The sequence below is a fragment of the Muscardinus avellanarius genome (assembly GCF_963383645.1).
Source record: "Muscardinus avellanarius genome assembly, chromosome: 3".
Lineage (NCBI taxonomy): Eukaryota > Metazoa > Chordata > Mammalia > Rodentia > Gliridae > Muscardinus > Muscardinus avellanarius.
This window is the reverse complement of record NC_137788.1, coordinates 911,452-936,262: the sequence shown is the minus strand read 5'-3', so window position 1 is coordinate 936,262 and position 24,811 is coordinate 911,452. Positions and strand designations below refer to the sequence as shown.

Here is a 24,811-nt window from a genome sequence, read left to right as displayed (position 1 = left end):
ACCCCACCTGATGCTCCCAGCATCTGCAGAGCCCGTGCAGCAGAGCACTGCGTGGAGCCACAGCGACGTGCTGCGGCGACGTGTGTCCCCAGACTTGACTGATGATGCCACTTGTGCTCCCTGGCCCATGCCACTGCAGGAAGTCCCTGCACACGCAGAGGGAGCTGGGGCTCCGGCACCGGAAGCTGGCAGAAGACGCCCAGAAGAACCACAGGGTCGCGGTGAAGTTCCTAAAGGCCTCCTTGGGACGGTGGGTTGACCCTCCATCTTCCTGCAGGTGCCCTTGAGGAACCCTAGAACGGGCAGCCCTTGCTTTGGTTCTGAAATTTCCCATTTCATTAAGTTATTACCTAATCATCAAAAAACAACTGATCAACCAGGTGTGGTGGCGCACGCTTATAATCCCTGCGCTTGGGAGGCGGAGACAGGAGGATCGCAGGTTCGAAGACAGCCTCCCTGGCTTAAGAGACCCTGTTTCCAAATAAAAATATAAAAAATAGGTCTGGGCCGGGTGTGATGGCGCACGCTTGTAATCCCCGTGCTTGGGAGGCGGAGACAGGAGGATCGCGCCAGCCGCACTAGCTTAAAAGACCCTGTTTCCAAATAAAAAGTATAAAATAGGTATGGGAGTGTAGCCCAGAGGTTAAAGGGTTTCCAGGAACCCCAGTGCCACAACAAAACAACAACTGATCATCCAGGCATGGTGACGCACGCTTGTAACCCCAGCATTTGGGAGGCTGAGACAGGAGGATCCAGGTTCACGGACAGCCTCAGCTACTTAGTGAGGCCCTTTGCAACTCAGTGAGACCCTGTTTCAAAATAAAAAATAAAAAATAGGGCTGGGGTTGTAGCTCAGAGGTAGAATGCCCCTGGGTTCCATCCCCAGTACCACACACACACACACACACACACACACACACACACACACACTGATCTGTTGTTTTAGTTCTGAGCTGCTGTATATTTTGGGGGAAAGACCATGAGGTATAGGACCCTGAAGTCAAGGGAACTTGCGCGGCTGCTGGCCTCCCCACCCGGCCTCCGGCTCAGAGCCGTCTCCGGCCCTATTCTGTGGTGGAGGTGACCAGTGCCTGACGCTCACAGCTTTGTCATTGCACGTCACACCAGCGTCACCCACGTGCACCCCACTAAAAATGCACTGTCCAGGCCAGGCATGGTGGGCACGCTTGTGATCGCCGCGCTTGGGAGGCGGAGACAGGAGGATCACACAGGTTCGAAGCCAGCCACGCGGGTGTAAGAGACCCTGTTTCAAAAATATAAAATAGGTTTAGGAGTGTAGCCTGGAGAAAGAAGGGCTTCCAGAAACCCCAGTACCACCAAAAAAATAAATAAATAAATAAAAAATAAAAATGCACTGTCCAGCCCGGTATGGTGGTGCAAGCCTGTCATTCCCGTGCTTGGGAGGCTGAGACAGGATCGCAGGTTCTAGGCCAGCAAGTTCAGCAAGTAGCAAGACGCCCAGCAACCTTGTGAGATCCTGTTTCAAAAACAAATAATGAGCTGGGCGTGGTGGGCAGGCCTGTAATCCCAGCACTTGGGAGGCTGAGACAGGAGGATCACAGGTTCGAAGCCAGCCTCAGCTACTGAGTGAGGCCCTCTGTAACTTATGCCCTGTTTCAAAATAAAGAATAAAAAATAGGGCTGTAGCTCAGAGGTAGAATGCCCCCGGGTTCCATCCCCAGTTCCACAAAAACAAAACAAAAAAATAATGAAAAGGGCTGGGGGTGTAGCTGAGAGGTAGAATGCCCCTGGGTTCAACTCCCAGGACCATAAAATAAAAAAGAATAAATGAATGATTAAAATAAAGTAAAATCCACCTTCCTCCAGGGTTCGGAAGCAAGAGCAGGAGGAGGAGATGCAGGCCCGTGAGCACTTGAGGCAGCGCATGGACGCCGTGTTGGCGCTGAAGCACAACATCGCAGCCCACCGGGTAGGCGCGGCCACCACTGCCTCAGGCCACCCCAGCCTGAGGGTGGGCCGCAGGGCTCCTTCCCCTGGGCCTGCGCCTGGGGGCTGGGCGCCTGTCCTCAGCAGCCTCTCCCCTGGCTCCCGGCAAGAGCACTGATGGCTGGGAGGCGCAGGGCCCCGTGCGGGGGTTGGGCCAGGACGGTGGTGCAGGGCAGCCGGGGAGCACCTGCAAGAGCAGGGGGCAGCTGTGCAGGAGGCCGGCAGACGGCCCTGGGGAGGGCATGGTGGCCACCAGCGTCAGCATTGACTTCAGGACAGCATTCAAAGGTCTGCCCCTGAGTGTGTGTGTGTGTGTGTGTGTGTGTGTGTGTGTGTGTGCGCGCACGTGCACACGGCCAGATGCTATGGCTTCAGAGTTCCCTATTTCCAGGGCGCGCTGCGGAAGTTTCAGGCCTGGGGCCAGGCCAAGGCGGAGCTGACGGAGCAGAAGGCCCAGGCAGAGAAGGAGGGCATTCTGGCCCAGGGTGGGGATGCCTTCAAACACCTCTTCCACCAACGCCGGCGCCAGGAGCTGGAGGCCCAGAGACGGTGAGGGCACAGAGGCACAGAGGCCCCGCCTGGACGCTGGGCACAGGGAGAACTGCTGAGCTAAGTGGTCACTACAGATGAGGGACATGGCAGGGCTCCAGCACGACCCGCCTGCCCTCCTCACCTGCCTGAGCCCTCCCTCCAAGCCCCTGCACCCAGGGAGCACGCGCTCCCCCAGGGGCAGGGCAGCGGGGCCCCTCCCGCCTCACTCCCTCTCCCTGCTCCCTGGTGCCCAGCTGTGGGTCCCCCGCCCTGCAGGCCCCTCCTCAGGAACTGCCTGAGCCCGGCCCTCCCGCACAGCCCCCTGGCTTCCCTCTCTCATCGGATCTCCCCACACAGGTGCTTGGTGCCACCTCCCCAGGACTGCCGTGGGTGGGTTTCCTGGGTTTGGGATTTCTACAGATGGCCGCCTCTCCCGCCCCTTGCCTGGCCTCTTTCCACCTTGCCCACAAGGCTGCAAGAAGGCCCTGGAAGCCCACCTCTCAGAAAGGGCTGGTCCTCCTGGTCAGCCCTGACCCACCTGGTCGCAGCTCAGGACCCACCTGGCTGTGGCTTCCTGACCCTCTCCCTGCCCACCTTCCTGCCCTCCTTTGGTCTGGCCTAGGCCTGGTTCCTGGCCGGCACCCAGCAGAATAACTGGAGTGGAGAAGCGATATCCTGCTTTGTGCCCCAGCTGTGCCCAGCTGGCAGCCAGGAAGCCCGGGGTGGGGCAGCTCACAGCGCCAGGGCTGGGGCAGGCAGACCTGGACGCAGCAGGGAGGCCGGCTGCGGTCAAGGCCCGGCTCCATCCGCCCTGCTCCCACGGGCCGTAATGCTCTGACCTGACCCGCGGGTCCGGGCGCCGAGGGTCCTGACCGGGAAGCCCCCCGCAGGGCCTTCGAGGAGGAGCAGAAGCTCCGCACGCGGGAGATCGTGAGCCGGATTTTGAAAGAGGAGATGGAGGAAGAACGCCGGAAGAAGAAACAGCGCCCTCGCACCAAAGCCACAAATCGACGGACTCTGAGAGACAAGACCTGGAACTACATCACCGACTTCTGTGAAGGGAAGACGACCCCCGTGACCACCAACTACCTGCTGGTGAGCAGAGCCTGCCGTCCACGGGAGCGTGCGGACACGAGGAGGCCTGGCCCGGCACCCCTGGTGGGGAGCAGGGTCCGCCTGGCCCCTGAGCACCCGCCTGGGCCGTTCCCACCTCTCGCCTGTCCTCAGTGCAGGGTGGGACGGTCACACAGCCGGGCAGCCCCTCGGGCCACACTGGCCAGGGTGCCGCCGGCCCCTGCAGCCAGCAGCTCCCTCGACTCCCTCACTCCTGCCCGCCAAGCGCGTGCGGGTTCCAGCTCCTCCGCCCTGAGGGTGTGCGGGGCACAGATGTTGCCAGCACTGCACCAGCCCCGGCCTCGCTCTGGCCCCGTGGGACCTCGCCCAGCCTTTGGAGGGCTTTTCCTTCCGCTGCCCCAGCTGCTCCTAGCCTCGGCCACCTCCCTCCCCAAAGCGCACTCTTGTCCACCCTCCGCTCTCCTGAGAGGCCGCCCTGCCACCCGCGGCTGCGCTCCTTGCCCGCCCTGCCACCCGCGGCTGCGCTCCTTGCCGTGCTCCTCTGCAGCCTGTTCTGGGAGCAGGTCCCAGGGCTGAGCAGCACCCTTTGCCTCCCGGGGGAGGCCTTGGCTCACCGTGGTGCCCACTGAGGCACAGCAAAGCCAGAGCACCTGCACGAGGCCCGGTGCCCAAGCCCGTTGAGAAAAGGCCGTTAAGCCGTCCCGCTCCCTCGGGCTTCGCTGTGCTGTCAGAGCTGGGGGAGCAGTGGGGGGGTCTCAGCACACCCTCAACAGAAGCTTCTTGCAGCCAGAGCGACTGTCCTGTGCACTCTGCCAAGCACTGTGGAGAAGTGTTTAGTAATATATAAAAGGTATATGTTGAGCTGGGCATGGTGGCGCACGCTTGTCATCCCAGCATTCTGGAGGCTGAGACAGGAGGGTCGCGGTTCGAGGACAGCTTCAGCTACTTAGGCCCTTTGCAACTCACTGAGACCCTGTTTCAAAATAAAGAATAAGCCGGGCGTGGTGGCGCACGCTTATAATCCCCGCGCTTGGGAGGTGGAGACAGGAGGATCACCGCAGGTTCGAAGCCAGCCATGCTGGCTTAAGAGACCCTGTTTCCAAAAAAATTAAAAGTATAAAATAGGTCTGGGAGTGTAGCCTGGAGGTAGAAGGACTTCCAGGAGCCCCAGCACCACCAAAAAAGAAAAAGAAAAGAAAGAATTCTGGACAAAATAAAGAATAAAAATAGGGTTGGGAGCCGGGCATGGTGGCGCACGCTTGTAATCAATCCCCATGCTTGGGAGGCTGAGAAAGGAGGATCACGCAAGTTCAAAGCCAGCCTCAGCTACTTAATGAGGCTCTCAGCAACTTAGTGAGAACCTGTTTCCAAATAAAATATAAAAATATTGGTCTGAGAGTATAGCCCAGAGGTAGAGAGGCCCTGGGTTCCACCCCCAGTACCCCCCCACACACACACACACACAAGGGGGGGGGCTGGGAGTTTAGCTTGGAGGGAGAGGAGTGTCCCTGGGTTCCATCCCCAATACCAAAAAAATAATTTTTTTTAATAAAATAAAAGGCATATGTTGTCTTTGAAAGTGGAGAAAGTTGTGAAGCCGTGTGGGCCACCATGTCTGTGTGAAGAGTAAAAGAACTGGAAGGGTGGGCTGGAGGGCAGGCGCCCAGCCGAGCCTCAGGGCGGGGCTCCAGCAGCTTCTCTCTTCCTGTGACCTGTGTTTTGGTCACAGCCTTACTCCATCTCTCTCCTGTGTGAAGGAGACCGAGGTGTCCATACGCCCCAAGTACTCTCGGCTACTGTCAGTCCTCTCCAGCGAGTCCATGCAGGGGGACCCTTCAGGCCCCAGTCCAGAGGAGGAAGTACTGGTGGAGCCAGAGATCCCTGGGCTTTGGAGCGAAGACCACAGGCAGTACCAGGTACAGCCCCAGGCCCTCCCTCGCAGGGCACCCTCGGCCCAGCCCGCGGCTCTGACACCCCCTTTTGTCTGCCCAGCTCCTCTCTCCTCCAAAGCCCCAGGGAGCGGCGTGGGCATATGATCCCGAGCCCTGGCAGCGCAGCTCCCGTCTCCAGGGCCTAAGTGGCCAGCCACATGCTGCATGTGGCCAGCAGGGCGGAGGGGCCAGCAGGCCAAAGCTCCGGTCCTCCATCACTCTGCTTCCGCCAGGGACACGTTTCTAGAAAAGGGCACGAGTTCAAATGCGCGTTGGCTCCCTTTATCAAGAAACATGGCCGTCCGGACTGCTGAGGAGAGGCCCTAGCTTGCCGTAGGCCACAGGCTGCGGTTCCACCCAGGAGGGCGTCACCCACCCCTCGGCCCCTGACTGCGAGCAAGCCGGGCCCGGCCAGCCGTGGGCACCGCCAGGCAGCTTTCCTGCAAAGCTTTATTTGCCGAGGCCACACTGAGAAAATTGTTTCCTATAGAACTTCTCAGAAACCCTCTCTTGTCCTGACTCTACAATCTAGAAAATTCCCCTGCCGCTGTTTCCCAGAAGTCTGCCCGAGCCCTGCTCTGTCTGCTGTCCTTCCTTTCATTTCTCTGTTTGTGAGGCACAGACTGCTTACACATGGGCCAGACAGGGTCTTGGTGTGCAACTCCTGGGGTGCTGGGCCCCCTGTGCTGTGCCGGCTCTTCACCCGTGACCCCCCACGGGCCTCTGTCTTTGTGCACCAAGGAGCCCAAAGAAGACCTGGACCGGAAGCCCGTGGGCGGGTCCAAGATGGACAAGGACATCCTAGCCCGCACGATGCGACAGCTGCGCAGCGGACTGGTCCACAAGCAGGTGGTGTCGGGGCGGGAGTTCAAAGGCTGCCCCTTCAACAGCAAGCCTGAGGTCATCCACTTCAAGGTGAGCCTGTCCTACGCCTCAGTTGCAGGAGAGGGGAGGTGCTCCACCCACCGTCCTCCTGGGGCCTTGGGAGCCAGAGGCCTCTGCAAGGAGGCTGGGTGTGAGGGAGCAGAGAGGGCATCCGAAGGATTAGGGGTGTGTGGGGGGCTGCGCAGTGACCAGCCAAGGCGCCTTCTGTGGGCAGAGGTGGCCTGAGGAGTCCAGAGCGTCCCTCCTCTCCTCCCTGGGCGTCCCCTGAAGCCATGGCCTGCCAAAGGTGGCACTTCACCCGCCCTCCGCCCCAGGGCCCTTGTCAGTCTGGGGGAGGCCTGGGGATCAGTGCTCCCCAGAGAGCGGCCTTGAGGACCAGCTGCTGGGGATTCCCAGCCACTGCGCCACCCGCTCCGAGGACAGACACCTCCTCCCGCTCCTCCAGGACTTCGACATTGGCAAAGTGTACAAGAAGAAGATGACGCTGGTCAACGCCACGTACACCATCAACTACTGCAAGCTGGTGGGCGTGGACGAGAGCCTCCGGGACTTCATCCACGTCCAGTGAGGCCCGCGGGCGTGGCAGGGCCTGCGCAGGGCGGCGTCAGCGCGCTTCAGAGCTCTGTGGAGGGTCGGGGAGGGCGCTCCTCTCTCCTCCTGTTGAAGTCACTGCCCCTGAATGGACGGCCAGACTTCTCCTGCCCCTCCGCCTCCGCTTCCTCTCTTGACCGTTTCGTTTGACGTGGACCTTTTGGTAGTTCTTCCTGGCGGCGAGTGGCCTGTTGAGCATGAGGAAAGCCATCTCTATCCCGAGACTTTCCCTGACTCTAGGTGGCGACTTTTCCCTGGTGCCAGTGCCTCGTTTTCCTCTCTCAGGCTCTGCGTACGCACGTGGTGGGTCTGTTTTCTCTCTGTGGCCTTCAGTGCTGGCTTCTCTCGGGGTTAGCTCCCCGGGCTTTCTGAGGCCCTTTTCTCCTGCTCCTCGGCGTCTGGCCTTCCTCTGCGGGGCTCTGCAGCCTCTCCTGCTTCCTTTCTCTTCTCTGCCAGGCTCCGTGACCAGGCTTGGATACCCAGACAGAGAGCCCACTTCCATTAGTGTGTGATGTGCAGATTGTAAAATGGGGTTCAAGACCCTCAGCAACTTAGTGAGACCGCTTTTTTAAAAAAAGTGCTGTACGTACTGCTGATGTAGCAGAGAGGTAGAATGCCCCGGAGTTCAATCCCCAGTCCCCAAAAAATAAAACGGGCTCCGCACAGGCTGGCTGCTGACTCTCCTCTCTCTCCCCAGCCGCCAAGGCTGACCCACCGGCCTCCGCGGGCTCTGATCAGGATTTCCCACTAGGTATTCTGTCTTCTTTCGGGAGCCGAGAGGGACCCGACCGTAGGCTCTGTGCTCCCCACTTCTCTTTCCTGCGCTTTTTCAAAGCCTAGCTGTGTGCAGAGGCTCGGCTGGGGGCAGAGTTGCTGGGCATGGTGTTTATTTCCCAGTGGTTAATCGACGCCGAGGCCCCTGACTTTGGTCATGCTGTAGGCACGGGATTTCTGCGGCTCGCTGGCTCTTCCTGGAAGGTGTGTGGGGTGAAGCCACCCCAGAGCCCCCTCCACGGCCGGGGTTAGAATGTCCTACTGACAGGTGCACCTGGGAGCACCCCGAGGGCACCACTCCTGTCCTCTGGCTGCTGCCGCGGCTGGAGCACTGATTCTCTGAGCGGTGCCGCTTTCTACCTGGTGACCTCCAGACCCCGTCCTGGTGCCCTGCAGCTGCGGTTGACTTTTCTAGGACTCACCGTGCCTCCTGAAGTGAAGGTTCACCCGGCAACAATTTGGAGATTTCTCAGCCCCTCAACCGCTGCCCCTCGCCGGGTCCTTCTGCTGCTCCTGTCCGAGCCTTTCCGCTGCCCCCCATCCTGAGGGCAGCACCCGGCCCCCGGCCCGTCCCCAGCGCTGGCCTCCCAGCTGTGTCTGCCGCGCGCTGGGCTGCCGGCGGTGCACCTCGGTGCCGCGTTCTCGTTTCTAAAAGCTGCAGGTTCTCTTTCAGATGAGCTGGCATTTCTTGGCTGCGTCGTCGTCGTCTTCTCTCGTGTCTGTACATTTCTACTCCTCTACTTATGTCTTTAACGTGTGTGTGCGTGTGTGTGTGTGTGTGTGTGCGTGTGTGTGTGTGTGTGTGTGTGCGTGTGTGTGTGCGTGTGTGTGTGCGTGTGTGTACTAGGAATGGCACCCAGGGACGCTCTAACATTGGGCTCTACCTCCAGCCCTTTTTATTTTAATTTTTTGGTTCTAGGCCTTGAACCCAGGAACATTCTACCTCTGAGCTATAGCCCAGCCCTGTTTTATTTATTTGTTCTTTTTGTGTGTGTGTGTGTGTGTGTGTGTGTGTGTGTTTTTTACAGCGCTGGTGTTGGAACCCAGGGGCATTCTACCTCCAAGCTACACCCCCAGCCCTATTTTTTATTCTTTATTTTGAAACACGGTCTCACTGAGTTGCAGAGGGCCTACTAAGTAGCTGAGGCTGTCTGCAAACTGCGATCCTCCTGTCTCAGCCTCCTGAATGCTGGGATTACAAGCGTGCGCCACCACGCCCGGCTTATTTACTTATTTATTTATTGCAGTTTTAGAGATTAAACCCAGGGGCATTCGACCTCCAAACTACACCATCATCTCTTGTTATTCTTTATTTGGAAACAGGGTCTCACTAAGTTGCAGAGCCTCACTAAGTACCTGATGCTGGCCTTGAATGTGAGGTCCTCCTGTCTCAGCCTCCCAAGTACTGGGATTATAGGCATGCGCCACCACACTTGGCTTTATTTATTTATGTACGTATTTATTTTTGGTGGTACTAGGGGTGGAACCCAGGGGTTTTCTACCTCCGGGCTATACTCCCAGAACTATTTTATATTTTATTTGGAAACAGGGTCTCACTAAATTGCTGAAAGCCTCACTAAGTAGCTGAGGCTGGCTTCGAACCTTTGCAATCCTCCTGTCTCAGCCTCTCAAGCACAGGGATTGCAAGCATGTGTCACCATATCTGGCATATTTTATTTTTTTAGACAGGGTCTCACTAAGTTGCTGAGACTGGCCTCGAACTGGCGATCCTACCTCAGTCTCCAGTGAACTGGAATCACAGGCCTGCTCACCTGACCTGTCTTTAACCTTTTTTTTTTTTTTTTTTTTTTTTTGCAGGTCTGGGGCTGGAATCCAGGGGCATTCAACCTCTGAGCTACATCCCCAGCCCTATTTTTTATTCTTTACTTTGAAACAGGGTCTGAGTTGCAGAGGACCTCACTAAGTAGCTGAGGCTGGCCTCAGACCACGATCCTCTGGTCTCAGCCTCCCGAATACTGGGATCACGCTTGCGCCATCACGCCCGGCTTTGTCTTTAATCATTTTGTTTAGATTTTTTTTCTTTTTCGGTGCTGGGGATGGAAGCCGGGACCTCACGTGCCGGGCAGTGTTGTTCCATGTGCTGCCTCGCGGTCTGTACACGTCTTTCCAAGGCCCGTTCTAGCTCCGCCGTCCTCAGCCCGGGCTCGGCCCGCTCTTCTCGGGGCTGCTTCGCACGCTGCCCTTTCACAGTCCTAATTCTGGTTCTCTCATGGCAGGCACCAGCCTTCGGGGTTCTGCGTCAAGTAGCAACAAAATGCCTCTTTCCCGTCAGAAAAGCTTGGGGTTTCCTTCCGCCCGGTGCCATGGGGACGTTGCCGGCCTGGGACGCGTTTTTATATTCAATTTTTAGCTTGTGCACCTCTAAACTAAGCAAATTAGGTCAAATCAGTCAACAGACTTAAATGCCAGTGCACTCTGTCCCCCAGATGCTGGGGCAACATGGCACTGGGCCTGCGCAGTGGAGAAGGCCGGGGGCCGCCCCTGCAGCGGCCTCACCACCGCGCTCTGGACCCTTCTGCTTGCAGCTTTGACCCCCCGGGCCCCTTGTCGGCAGGGATGTCCTGCGAAGTCCTCGTCACCTTCAAGCCCATGGTGAGTCAAAGGCCGCTCGGGGCCCCGTTGGCACGGTTTTATCCAGAACCTGTTCGCGTCATTCTGAACTGCGGGCGGGGTCACGGGGAGGATGTGTGCCCTCACTCTCGGGGTGGGCGGGGAAGCGTGCCCCTGCAGGGTCTGTGTGGGCAGTGCTCCCCAGCCCTGTCCTGGGCTCCCCCTTGGCAGAGAGCCGGCCCGGGCCCGGGCCTCGGTAACACGGCCCGTGGGGCCTTGGTATGGACGTTCATGGTGGTCAGGGTGGTTTTGTTTTGTTTTTTAGATAAATAAAGATCTGGAAGGAAATATCTCGTTTTTGGCTCAAACAGGCAGCTTTTCTGTTCCATTGAAATGTTCAACAAAGAAATGTTCCGTAAGTTGAAACCATCTGAGCCATTTCTCGGGGTCCCTGGTTAAGAATCAGTGGGGCTACGCCCGGAGCGTGGGTGCAGGAGGGCGAGGGGGCACAGCGCCTCCCAGGCTCCATCCTGCCTCTGGCCTGGCCGGGGTACGCAACGTGAGGTGTTCTAAACAGTGAGTGCTCAGAGCACCCAGAACACCCAGACGGAGCCTGCCGTGTGGGGCTGCAGGAGACCTTGAGGGTCCGCTGAGAAGAATCTGGGCCTTTCGGAAGCTCTCAGAGTGCCCCTTCATGCTTTTATTCTGATTAAGAAATCTTTCACTGGGCAAGGTGGCACATGCCTGTAATCCTGGCACTTGGGAGACTGAGGTAGGAGGATTGCGGGTTCACGGCCAGCCTCAGAAACTTAGCAAGACTCTGTTTCAAGATAGAAAATAAAAAAGAGCTGGGCATCTACCTCAGAGGTAGAATGCCCTGGGTTCAATCCCCAGTTCCAGAGAAAAGAAAAGGAGGAAGGAAGGATCGATTTTAAACATAATGAAAAGCAGAAGGAGCAGTGGCCTCTATGTACCCACACCCCACGTCCAACAGTGTCAGCCTCCGCCACCGTGGCCCATCTCTCTGCCGTCAGCTCAGGTCAAAGTAAATTACCGATATGGTACCATTTAGCTCCCCACTCTTAAAAAAGCATGGCCTCTCCCCAGCCACAGTGGCGCACGCCTGTGATCCCAGCGCCTCAGGAGACTGAGGCAGGAGGATCCCGAGTCCAGGCCAGCCTGGGCAACTTAGCAAGACCTGTCTCAAAATAAAAATGAAAAGGGCTGGGGCAGAGCTCGATCTCCAGGAACAAAAACCAAAATGCAAAGGGCTAGGAGTGTAGCTTAGTGGCAGAGCAGCCCTGGTTTAATTTATAGAACCACAAACACCAAAAAAATGTGGCCCCCCAGTGATCAGGGAGCCCACATCACCGCCTCCCGCCACAGTGACGCTGTGCGCCAAACACCTTCGACCCTCAGCCGCTGCAGCAGCCGCGAGACTCCAGTCTCAGCCACGGGCCTCGTGTCTGCCTGCCAGGCCCGGCTGGGCCACGTCAAGGGCCCTCTGGGCACGGCTCCAGCCCGCAGGGCGGCAGTGTCTGAGGTGAGCTTCTCATGGTGGACGACCGGGACTCAAGAAATGAAGGCCAGCGGCCAGCCTTTGCTCACGTCCCACCGCCCAAGAATTCACAGCCAAAGCTGAGCACACCAGCCGGGCGTGGTGCCGCACGCCTGTAATCCCCGCGCTTGGGAGGCTGAGACAGGAGGATCACAGGTTCAAAGCCAGCCTCAGCTACTTAGTGAGGCTCTCAGCAGCTCAGTGAGACCCTGTTTCAAAATAAAGAATAAAAAACAGGGCTGGAGGTGTAGCTCGGAGGTAGAAGGCCCCTGGATTGAATCTCCAGTACCACAATAAAAGCTAATCAGCCAGGCGTGGTGGCACAGGCTTGTGATCCCCGCCCTTGGGAGGCTGAGACTGGAGGATCACATAGGTTCAAAGCCAGCCTCAGCTACTTAGTGAGGCTCTCAGCAGCTCACTGAGACCCTGTTTCCAAATAAAATATAAAATAGGTCTGGGAGTATAGCCCGGAGGTAGAAAGCCCTTGGGTTCCACCCCCAGTACCACATACACACACACAAAAAGCTAATCAATTACACGTCCAAGTCCAATATCAGTGGGGCAGGGAGAGACCCACTCCACTGTAATCAGAGGGACATGGCCAAAAGCAAGAAGAGTTGTGAACATAGCGGGCGTGGTGGACACGCTTGTCATCCCAGCACTCGGGAGGCTGAGGCCGGAGGATCGCGGTTTGCGGACAGCCTCAGCTACTTATCGTGGCTCTCCACAACTCAGTGAGACCCTGTTTCAAAATAACGAATAAAAAATAGGGCAGGGGTGTAGCCCGAGGTCGAATGCCCCTGGCTTCCATCCCCAGACCCGCAAAAAAAAAAAAAAAAAAAAAAAAGTTGCAAACAATAGCATCGTACAGTAAGCAATACAGCAAGTCCTGATGACCACCTGACACCAACCCACATGCAGATGTGCCCGTGCTCCCAAACGCCGCACGAGGTACAGGGTGGAACCCAGGGGCCTTCTTCCTCCAGGCCACACCCCACACCTGTCTTATTGTATCTTTATTTGGAAACAGGGTTCCACTAAGTTGCTGAGAGCCTCACCTAGTTGCCGAGGCTGGCTGGGAACCTGCGATCCTCCTGTCTCCACCTCCCCAGCACTGGGATTACAAGCATGCGCCAAAGCATCTGGCTCCAAACCTTCTTTTATAAATGTTATTTTTAGGTCTGGGATGTCATGGAGATTGCATTTGATTATTGCATTCTTCAGTCTCTTGTGACCTACATACAGTAACAGCCCCCTCCCCACTTGGGGTCATGAAGCTGCCTGGGCCTATTCTCTGTCAGAACGTTCTAGAACGTTCTGGATTCATTCATGTAATTGCTCCCCACAGCTCTGTCTAACCTGTCCCTTGTCCCCTACATCCCCTTAGACTGGCTGCTAGATTAGCTTGGACTCGGGAGACCATTTGGGCCTGGCCGCGCGTGTGCCTGCCGCCCCTCGCTCGCCTGTGCCTGGGTGAAGCTGCTTTGGCGTAGACTTCTGCCCGCTTCTGTCAGGCAGGGCCCGGGCTTGGGTGTGAAGGCCATGAGACTCCTGCGGGCCTCCTGCGGGAGCTGGCCTGCCCTCTGGAGAACGCTTCCCTTGCCCCGGAACCCCAGCGTGCCTTGGAAGTAGGGCACAGAGGTGGAGGCCCAGCCTCAAACAGTGCCCCAAACAGGGAGGCAGCCATGGCTGGGGCTGGGGCACTGGGAGTGCAGTGGCCTGCGTCCAGGGCAGATGTGCAGAACAGGCTCCCATTCCGAAGGAAGCACCCTCCTGGCCATTCTCTTCTGGGAACGACAGCCTTCGCCCGCTGGCCCTCCCAGGCCCAAGCCCCTCCTACTTGGAGTTCATGGCCCTGAGGAAGGGGGCTGCTGAGTAACTTCCTTGAAACTGGATTTGGGAGGTAGGCCAGGTAACACACACATGTGATCCCAGCATCGGGGAGGCTGAGATGGGAGGATCATGGTTCATGGCCAGCGTTAGCTACTTAGTGAGGACCTTTGCAACTCAGTAAGACCCTGTTTCAAATATAAAGAATAAAAAAATAGGGCTGGGAGTGTAGCTCAGAGGGAGAATGCTCCTGGATTCCATCCCCAGTAACACACACACACACACACACACACACACACACACACACACGGATTTGGGAGCTGGGCTTGATGGCGCACACTTATAATCCCAGTACTTGAGAGGCTGAGACAGGAGGATCACAGGTTTGCAGCCAGCCTCAGCTACTTAGCGAGGCCCTTCCCAACTCAGTGAGACCCTGTTTCAACAAGAACAACAACAACAAAAAAGTAAAAATTAGGCCTGGGGTGTGTACCTCAGAGGTAGAATGCCCCTGGATTCCATCTCCACTACCACAAAAACTAAAAAAAAAGAATAAAAATGAGGGCCAGGTGTGGTGGTGCAAGCTTTTAATCCTAGCATTTGGGAGGCTGAGACAGGAGGATCATGGTTCTCAGAGTCTCAGCTACTTAGTGAGGCCCTTTGCAATTCAGTGAGACCTATTTCAAAATAAAGAATAAAAAATAGGGCTGGGGGTGCAGCTCGGAGGTAGAATGCCTCTGGGTTCCATTCCCAGACCCGCAAAAAATAAAAAATAAGAAAGATCCAGGTGCCCCAGGTCATTGTGATCACAGAGTGTGACTTTGAGTGTGGACTGCGCCCTGGGTGTGCGCCACACTTCTGCAAACACCCAGGGCATCCTTGTCTCTTCTACCTACCCATGACGAGGAAGAAGGGCCAGGCCCCTCCGGGCTGCAGGCGACAGCTGGGAAGGAGACCCTGCCTCAGGGCCCCCGGGTTGTGGCATCTGCAAGGACCTGCCCTCCTCAAGCTGGGCACCTGCCAGGCCTGGGCAGCCACCCTGGCTCACTCTGGTGTCCTTCGGCAGCTGTCTCTTGACAAGGAGATCATCAACTTTGGCAGCTACGTGGTAGGCGAGACCACCTCCCGGATCATCACGCTGACCAACACCGGAGGTCTGGGCACGAGGTTCAAGTTTCTTTTGGCTTCTGAGCCCTACAAGATGGGTGATGACATCCAGTCCGTCCTGAAAATAGTGAGTGGGCCGCGGCTCCCCACCAGCGGCCGGGCTGCTGTGGCCCCCGTGGTGCCGCTGGGCCTCGCCTGCCTCAGTTCAGATCCCACAAGGGTCCAGAAGCATGGCGGCAGTGGGCCTGGGGAGGGAAGGTGGGCAGCCTCTCCTGAGTCTCCTCCAGAGGGCGCTCCCAGGAGGAAATGTGTGCGCTCAGTGGCGTGGTTGCAGGGTGCTGCTGCCCTTGGGCATGGTGGCAGGGCAGCAGCCAGGAGCACCAGGGATGCCCCACCAGGCAACTCTGCGGGGGGCAACTTAGGGGGGCAGGAGTCCAGCCTGTCAGGAAAGCCCTGCCGCCTGGGGAAGCCTGAGGTGGGCTGTCTTTCCCGAGAGGCTGCCCAGGTTTCATCTGTGTGTCATGGGGTCCCACTCAGGAAAACGGCTGCTGCTACCCTAGTGGGTCACGGGGATGAAGGAACTGGCCTTTCCATACACATTCCGAAGTCCTTGAGCGTTCCTGCCAGGGCACTGAGCTCCTCACCACAGTTCTGTCGGCCCCTGGGGTCCCGGCAAAGGCCCTTGGAAGGGTCTCACCCAGGGGAGGACAGAACCAGGTGACGTGGCCAGCATGGGCTGCTGCGGCAGGAAGGGCAGCAGGGTGGGGACCAGAGGGAGGGCAGAAGTGTGGGTGCTGGGGAAAGGCTCTCGGGCAGATGGGGCCAGCTGCCCAGGGCCCCTCTGCGTGCCCAGCAGCAGTTCTGCCTCCAGCCAACTGAGAGGGTGGGAGGCTCAGCCTCCCCCAGGCTGGAGAGAGCCAGCTCCTGGGCAAGGGGCCCAGCAGGGCCGAGATCATGGGTGGATCTAAGGCGGGAGGGGCTGCCTGGCCCAGATAAAGGAGGCACAGGGTCAGCCCAGACCTGGGCGGCCACAGCCCAGCTTTCAGACCCGAGGGGGGGACGTGCAGAGACCAGTGCTCCCCGGGCCAGAGGCGGCCCATCTCCACCTGCGCCCTCTAGACGGCCAGGGCCCAGGGAGCCTGCAGGCCAAAGGCGGAGAAGACGTTGAGCTCCCTTTCAGAGCAGCCTGTTCACCTGCGAGGATAAAAGTGTCTACGAGAAGGTCATCACCAGTGTGTCTGAGCAGCAGCTTGAAGGCAACGAGACCTCCCCGCTGGACATCCAGAGCCAGAGGGAGCTGGGGCGGCTGGAAGGTGAGGGCGGCGGGCCCAGGGCGCGGTGCGGGGAGCTCCAAGGTGCCAGGCTTTCTCGGGCCTTGGATCTCAGCAGTAGTAAAGAGGAAAGTACTTGTATGTTCAAATAGAGGCTGTCGGGGCCTGCTGAGAGCTGCATTCACGCTAAGGAGAACGCTGACAGATGCCCCAGTGTCGCACTGCCTGGCAGCGATGGGGCACACAGGCGGGGCTCTGCCCTGCTGAGCTGCCTGCGCCACCTGGTTTCTGTGGCTGAGATAGATGGTTGTTTCGTATCAGCTGTGCAGAAGTGTAGATAACACATAAGCACAGTTTACAGTCAGTGGTCAGCTGGACGTGGTGGCGCACGCTTGTAATCCCAGTACTTGGGAGGCTGAGGCAGGAGGATCTCAGGTTCAAGGCCAGCCTTTCTTTCTTTCTTTCTCTTTTTTTTTCTTTTTTTTCTTGCAGTACTGAGGATGGGACACGGGAGCATTCTACCTCCAAGCTACACCCCCAACCCTATTTTTTATTCTTTACTTTGAAACAGGGTCTCACTGAGTTGCGGAGGGCATTACTAAGTAACAGGCTGTCCGCGAACCACGATCCTCCGGTCCCAGCCTCCCAAATGCTGGGCTTACAAGTGTGCATCACCATGCCGGGCCAGCCTTTCTTAAAGTTTCTAATCTTTAAGATTTCCAGCCAGGCGTGGTGGCACAGGCTTGTAATCCCAGTACTTGGGAGGCTGAGACAGGAGGGTCACGGGTTTGAAGATAAACAGCTTAGTGAGGCTCTCAGCAACTTGAAGGCATAAATAAAATAGGTCTGGGGGTGTAGCCTGGAGACAGAAGGCCCCTGGGTTCCATTCCCAGTACCACACACACACAAAAAAAAAGAATAAAAAAATAGTTTCTTTGCATAATTCAGGCTCTGGATTTCCATGTAAATTTTAGAATCAGCTTCTTGATTTCTTAGTGGCACTGGGGATTGAACTCAGGGCCATTCTCCTTCTGAGCTTCACCCCCAGCCTATTTTATTTTGTTTTTTATTTAGGAGCAGGGTCTCACAAGGTTGCTGAGAGCCTCACTATTTGCTGAAGCTGTCTTTGAACCTGTGACCCTCCTTTCTTAGTCTCTAGGCATGGGCTACCATGCTAGGCTCGGCTTCTTGATTTCTTTCTTTCTTTCTTTTTTTTTTTTTTTTTTTTTTTTTGCAGTACTAGGGATGTAACCAGGGGCATTCTACCTCTGAGCAATACCCTCAGCCAAATTGTGTGTGTGTGTATGTGTGTGTGTGTGTGTGTGTGGTACTGGGGGTGGAACCCAGGAGCTTTCTACCTCCGGGCTACACTCCCAGACCTATTTTATTTTATTTTGAAACAGGGTCTCACTAAGTTGCTGAGAGCCTCACTCAGTAGCCGAGGCTGGCTTCGAACCTGCGCGATCCTCCTGTCTCAGCCTCCCAAGCGCGGGGTTTACAAGCGTGCGCCACCACACCCGACTCTTGTTTTATTTTCAAACAAAGTCTCACAAAGTTTCCCAGGCCGACCTCAAACCTGCAATCCTCCTGTCTCAGCCCGGCAAGTACTGGAATTCCAGCCAAGGCCGCCTCGCCCAGCTTCTATCTTCCTTTGTCTTCCAGAAGTCGAGTACTCACCCATGGCTGGCGACATAATGTTTTCCAGCGAGGAGCAGGAAGAGATCACGCTGGGGGAGGTCAGCCGGGGGGAGGTCAGCCAGGCTGCCCACACACTGGCCAGGGGAGGTCAGCCGGCTCCTCCATCCCAGCGCGCCCTCCCCATCCACTGGCCCCCTCTCAGGAGGCCCTTCCAACTGGCCAGAGCCAGGCTGGAATCCTGTGGTCTTCGCAGGCACCAGGGGAGCCCTCCACACTAGGGCCGGGCAGGACCAGAGCACAGGGCTGGGGCCAGCTTGGCGAGGATGCTGAGGGGGCCTCCCCTGGCTGGGGGCGGTGTGCCCTGGCCCTCGGCTGGGGCCCCCGAGACACAGTCCTGCCACACTCGTCCCTACAGTGACGGGCGGTCACAGGGCCCATGGAGGCACGCAGCAGAAAGCACGCTGACCATGGCTGGCCCGGCCTCTCTCCCCATGCAGATAACAGAAGGGGAAATTGGCCCTTTTAGTTCCATCCGAGTACCTGTCAACTTCACCCCGGTGATCCCAGGAGAGGTCCAGACCAGGTTCAAGGTCATATTTAACAACGCGCAGTGCCCCACGGTGAGTGTGCCCCGTGCCTCCTGCGTCTGTCACCGCGGGCGCAGGGCAGTGCCCCGTCCCACGAGCTCGCCTCTGCCCATGGTTGACTGCTGGCTGGTAGCACAGATGGCTGGCACCTCAGTCCACACACGCGTGCGTGTGCATACACACACACACACACACACAGGAGCACATACACAGTACACTTGTGCACATGCAGAGCCTGCCTCCTGATCACTAGAAATGTCCTTCTTAACTTCCAAGGAGTTAAATGTCTATGTTACTTTTTATTATTTATAAGTTTAGTAAGTTGTGACCTATAAACTGTGTGTGTGTGTGTCTGTTGCTAGAGACTGAAACCAGTGTGTTCTATTTCTGAACTACACCCCAGACCCTGTTTTGAGGTGCTGAGGCTGGTCTCAAGCCTGTGATCCTCCTATCTTAGATTCTCAAGTACTGGGATTACAGGTGTGTGCCCCCACACCCAGTTTACAAACTCTCTTAAAAAAAATTTCAATCTGCTTGTGACCAGAGGCAAATTTTGTCTTACAAATGTGGAAAGTGCTTTGACAGCCACAGACATGTCTATGAACAGAGCATTCTCTCCTCTTTCGTCCACGGTGTCTGTCTTCCCTGACTACGAGCTTCAGAGAGCCTCCTTAAGGCTGATGCGTTAGGTCCACACCTGCCGCTTTGTTGGGAGTTATGCCTTTCATCAGATCCAAACACCATCGCCCTCCCGCTTCAGAGCCATTCCCGTGTTTGTGTGTGCACACGCGTGTGCGTGTGTGTGTAACTTTCCATCTCCTTTTAGGACCCAGGTTTTTTTCTGTCTATCCAAATTAATACTCCCTGCCTTCCCTTCCCAGGAGAATCGGCACTCACAGCCGGGCAGGCGCTCTCGTCCCTCCATTTAGCTTACGGTACTACTTAAGACACGGTTTCCTGCTTCCCAGTTTTCTCGTGTTCACTCCTTTAATCAAATTGCTACTTGTCCTATTTTCCCCTCTGTTACTGGACTCCTGCTCCCTGAGTCTATGAACAGTCTGTCCCGGCCTCACACTTCACCTGGCTGTCTCCAGTGGAAGGAGGAAAGCCTCCAGGATGCCCTGTTACTATCAAGGCACACGCGCTGGGACACCCTAACAACCAAAACAAAACTGCAGCTCCTACGCTGGGCACGGTGGTGCACACCCAGAGCCCCAGGCCTGAAGAGGGGCAGCCTCAGCAACTTAGCCAGCCCCGCTCAAAGCACAAAGATGCAGCCGGGCGCGGTGGCGCACACTTGTATTCCCAGTGCTTGGGAGGCGGAGACAGGAGGATCACAGGTTCACAGCCAGCCTCAGCTACTTATGCCCTTCACAACTTAATGCAGTCCTCTTTCAAATAAAGAATAAAAATAGGGCTGTAGGTGTACCTCGGAGGTAGAATGCCCCACAGCTCCAATACTGCAGAAAAGTAAATAAATAAATAAAAAGATATAAAAGTATTAGCTGGGCGTGGTGGTGCACACTTGTAATCCCCACGCTTGGGAGGCTGAGACAGGAGGATCGCATGGGTTCAAAGCCAGCCAGCCTCTGCTACTTAGTGAGGCTCTCAGCAACTTAGTGAGACCCTGTTTCCAAATAAAGTATATTTAAAAAAAGGTCTGGGAGTATAGACCGGAGGTAGAAAGCCTCTGGGTTCCACCCCTAGTACCACCAAAAAAAAAAAAAAAGTATTGTGATGGTGGCCATGGTGGTGCACCCCGTAACCCAGTACCTGGAGGCTGGGACGGGACACTCGCACAAGTTTTTGTTTGTTTGTTTGTTGTTTTGTTTTGTGGTGCTGGGAATGGAGCCCAGGGGCATTCTACCTCCGAGCTACACCCCCAGCCCTTTTTTTTTATTCTTTATTTTGAAACAGGGTCTCACTAAGTAGCTGAGGCTGGCCACGAACCTGGATCCTCCTGTCTCAGCCTCCCAAGAACTGGGATTACAAACATATACCACCACACCCAGCTTCTCATAATTTTTTAAGATTGACCTCAGTAACTTAGCAAGACCCTGTATTTATTTATTTATTTATTTATTTATTTATTTATTTATTTATTTATTTATTTGCAGTACTGGGGATGGAACTCGGGCATTCTACCTCAGAGCTACGACCCAGCTCTATTTTTTATTCTTTATTTTGAAACAGGTCTTACTTAGTTGCAAAGGGCCTCGCCAAGTAGTAGCTGAGACTGTCCTCAAAAGGCTATCCTCCTGTCTCAGCCTCCCAAATGCTGGTATTACAAGCATGTGCCACCACGCCCGGTTGCAAGACCCTGTTTTAAAAAGATAAGAAAAAGCTGTGTGGCCCATGCTTGTAATCCCAGAGCTTGGGAGGCTGAGACAGGAGGATCTCACAGGTTTGAAGCCAGCCTCAGCTACTTAGTGAGGCTCTCAGCAACTTAGTGAGACCTGTTTCCAAATAAAATATAAAATAGATCCGGGAATAGCTCGAAAGTAGAAAACCTCTGGGTTCCACCTCCAGTACGACCAATAAATAAATAAATATAAAATGATAAGAAAGTAAATAAAGCCAGACATGGTGGATCATGCCTGTAATCCAGTATTTCGGAGGCTGAAATAGGAGGACTGAAGGTTCAAGGCCAGCCTCAGTAAGTAGTGAGACTTTTAGTAACCTAGCGAGACCCTGTTTCAAAATAAAAATTAAAAATTGGGCTAGGGCTGTAGCTCAAAGATGGAGTGCCCCTGGGTTCAATCTCCAGTATCACAAAATAAAAAAAATAAAAAATAAAGAAATAAAATGGGCTTCAGGAGCCAAGTGTGGTGGCACACACTTGTAATCCCAGCTATTTGGGAAGCTGAGACAGGAGGATCGCGGTTCATAGACAGCCTCAGCTACCTGATGAGGCCTTTTGCAACTCACTGGGACCCTGTTTGAAAAAAAAAAAAAAAAAGAATAAAAAACAGGGCTGGGGTTGTAACTTGGAGGTAGAACACCTCTAGGTTCCTTCCCCATTACCCCCCCCCAAAAAAATAAATGGGCTTCATGTATAGCTTTGAGGTAATAAACACTCATGTTTTTAATTCTCAGTACCAAAATAAATAAATAAGTAAACAAATCATAGAAAGGGTTGGGTGTCGCTCGAGGCAGATGCCCCCGCGCTCAATCCCCAGCACCACAAAACAGAGTCTGTGCCGTCCCTGTTTGCCCCACATCACCCTCACCCCTAGGTCTGCTCTGCTCTCGGTAGAATTATTGGAATTCCCTCAGCCGTGTGCACGGTCACAGGAGTTCTCACCACTGTGCCCAGGCCACCCGTGAGGCAGGCGGTCCGTCCTGAGCCCTCGGGAGGCCGGCCCAGTGCCGCGGGCCCTCTCATGAGGAGCTGTGCTCTGCTGTGACGAGGAGTCGTTGGGGTGGGGAGGAAGCAGGTGGAACACAGAACCGCTCTGCGCAATAGAGAAGGAGCCCAAGAGCAGAGCACTGCCCGCCAGGACCCACACGACCCCAGACACAGCGCCAAGCGCGGAATGGCCCAGTGCCGACAGCACCCAACATTGCCATGGGTCCACGGTGCACACGGCATCCAAGACCCACGGCCCACGGGCACTCGCCCGGTACCCACAGGACACAGGACCCAGGCGCCAGATCACACAGTGCTGTGTTCCCATAGCTCCTCCTCACAGTGCTCGGAGCGCCTGGAGTCCCCACGCTGCCCTCAGCTCCCAAGGTGCCACAGTGCCCACAGTCTGCACAGCACCTGCAGTTCCCACAGAGCCACAGTCCTGGAGGGTCCGCCTTTCCCACAGTTCCACCTCCCACGATTTTACCATCCACGATTTTACCATCCCACGGTTCCCACAGTGTCATGGTCCCCACCCTTCCCACAGTTCCCACGGTGTCATGGTTCCCACCCTCCCCACGGTTCCCACGGTGTCATGGTTCCCACCCTCCCCACGGTTCCCACCCTCCCCACAGTTCCCACGGTGTCACGGTTCCCACCCTCCCCACAGTTCCCACCCTCCCCACAGTTCCCACAGTGTCACGGCTCCCACCCTCCCCACGGTTCCCACGGTGTCATGGTTCCCACCCTCCCCACGGTTCCCACGGTGTCACGGTTCCCACCCTCCCCACGATTCCCACCCTCCCCACAGTTCCCAGTGTCATGGTTCCCACCCTCCCCACGGTTACCACGGTGTCACAGTTCCCACCCTCCCCACGGTTCCCACCCTCCCCACAGTTCCCACGGTGTCACGGTTCCCACCCTCCCCACGGTTCCCACGGTTCTCACGGCCCACATGCTGCCTCTCTGGTGGCCGTGTGTGTTCAAAGACAGCAACAGTGCCAGACAGAGACCTGTAACTTTGGAGGGTCTATGCTGCAGGTCAGGGATGAAGGCGTGTATGCTGAGCCTGGGGATTGAACCCGTCCCTGGCCCTCATCCCCCTCCACCTCTCATTAAGAGCTCAGCTGCCAGCCTTCCATGCCGCCCGCCTTGCCCACAGTGGAGTACTCCTGACCGGCCCTGCACCATGAGGCCAGCCCTGTGCCCGCCCCACATCTGCAGATGCGGCCCATTCCCTGAGCACAGAGCAGGTGCAGGCTGGCCGGTACACATGGGTAGTCCACACACAGAACACGCAGGATGAGCCTTTGGGCTCCATCCTGGCCAGACTCCTGAGCCCTTTGGCTTCATGAGAACCCCGGGTTCCCCTCCCTTGCCCCAGCACCTGTACCAGGCACAGGCCCTCTTGGCCCCGCTCCTCCTCCTCCTACTGTGATGGGCTGGCATATATCCTGTGTGCTGATACCTGAGTGGTCCTGCCCACTGAACAGGCTGGGGTGACCAGGCCTCCCAAGGCCACTAGCCCATCCCATCTCATCTTGGGCCCAGAAATACTACATTTATTAGCAACCCTTTGACCTCTGACCTGGTAGGTGTGTGTGTGTGTGTGTGTGTGTGTGTGTGTTACTTAGTATTAAACCCAGGGGCCCAGAGGCATTCTACCCCCCAACCCCCCCTTTTTTTTGTACTAGGAATGGAACCCAGGGGCATTCTACCTCCGAGCTACATCCCTAGCCCTAATTTTTTTCTTTATTTTGAAACAGGGGCTCACTGAGTTACAAAGAGTCTCACCAAGTAGCTAGGGCTGGCCATAAACTGCAATCCTCCGGTCTCTGCCTCCCAAGTGCTGGGATTACAAGCGTGCACCACCACGCCCGGCTCCCCAGCCCTATTCTTTATTTTGAAATAGAGTCTCACTAAGTTGCAGAGGGCCTCACTAAGTAGCTATGGCTGGCCACAAGCTGCAGTCCTCCTGTCTCAGCCTCCCAAATGCTGACAGGCATGTGCTACATGCCTGGCCGAACTGTGATTTTGTCTTCCAAGTACTGGAATTGCAGGTGTGCGCACCACCCCCGGCTGGTTGGGGTATTTTAGGCAGGACAAATCCTATAGGGTGTAGAAAGGGAAGGGGCCTGCCATTGCTCCCACCCTGTCCCTCCACGCCCTTCCCCACACTGGTCTAGAAGGCATGCTCACCAGTCCCAGCCGGCCCTGGGGTCCACCCCGGTGTTCGGGGTCTTCTGCTCAGCCCACTGTATGCGGCCCATGCCCACCGCCCAGGTGGCTTCACTTACATGGCCACTTCCGTCCTGCTCCCTGCCGGCTGGACCCCGCTGCTACCTTCAGGTTCTTCCTGCAGGGTGCAGGAAGCCCAAACCTCTGCTTATCTTACCCAGCCTCCCCCGCGCTGGAGTCGGAGTCTGGGGAGAAACTGGCAGATGGGGTGGGCCGGGGGCCCTTCTTCTGGGGTCCCTGCAAGATCCCCGAGCTCTTCTGTAGCCCCCAGTTTGTGTTCTTGTGGAAGTTCTACTCTTTACATGCACACGTTTCTGTATAATACAATCTTGTGTAGTTAAACGATGTTCTGTTTTTTACTTTTTGTATTCTTTGCTTTTCTAGGATCAAACCCAAGGTCTTGTGCACACTAGGCAAATGCTCTACCACTGAGCTTACATCCCCAGCCCGTTCAAAACTTTGGGACATGCTGGGCGTGGTGGTGCAGGCTTGTAATCCCAGTATTCGGGAGGCTGAGACAGGAGGATCGCGGTCTGAGGCCAGCCTCAGCTACTTAGTGAGGCCCTCTGCAACTCAGTGAGACCCTGTTTCAAAATAAAGAATAAAAAATCGGGTTGGGCATGTAGCACGGAGTAGAATACCCCTGGGTTACATCCTCAGTTCCACACACACAAAAAAAAATTGGGGACAGTGTCTTGCTTAAGTTGCCCAGGCTGGACTTGAACTTGTGATCCTCCTGCGTCAGCCGCCTGAGTAGCTAGGATTACAGGTGTATGCCACCACACCCAGCTCTATTCTAGTTTTTATGCTTAAAATTTTTGACAATGAAAAGAATTTTTAAATGGCAATGATACTGGAAAATGCCACGGAACTCCAAAATATGACTTGTTGAAGTCCAGTCCGCAGAA

General features: G+C 56.0%; 1 protein-coding gene across 1 annotated transcript in view; it reads left to right on the top strand.

Moving 5' to 3' along the window:
- The window catches only part of CFAP74 (cilia and flagella associated protein 74), a gene marked incomplete at both ends in the record, with an annotated part of 71,365 nt that overhangs the window by 28,588 nt on the left and 17,966 nt on the right, over positions 1 to 24,811 (top strand). Inside the window, 13 exons of the mRNA XM_080692717.1 lie at positions 140 to 250; positions 1,849 to 1,951; positions 2,360 to 2,517; positions 3,390 to 3,594; positions 5,331 to 5,489; positions 6,246 to 6,419; positions 6,835 to 6,953; positions 10,301 to 10,367; positions 10,651 to 10,740; positions 14,780 to 14,947; positions 16,001 to 16,133; positions 17,754 to 17,827; positions 18,227 to 18,349. Of these exons, the coding sequence (XP_080548843.1) occupies positions 140 to 250; positions 1,849 to 1,951; positions 2,360 to 2,517; positions 3,390 to 3,594; positions 5,331 to 5,489; positions 6,246 to 6,419; positions 6,835 to 6,953; positions 10,301 to 10,367; positions 10,651 to 10,740; positions 14,780 to 14,947; positions 16,001 to 16,133; positions 17,754 to 17,827; positions 18,227 to 18,349 (1,684 nt within the window). The remainder of the gene's footprint in view (positions 1 to 139; positions 251 to 1,848; positions 1,952 to 2,359; positions 2,518 to 3,389; positions 3,595 to 5,330; positions 5,490 to 6,245; positions 6,420 to 6,834; positions 6,954 to 10,300; positions 10,368 to 10,650; positions 10,741 to 14,779; positions 14,948 to 16,000; positions 16,134 to 17,753; positions 17,828 to 18,226; positions 18,350 to 24,811) is intronic.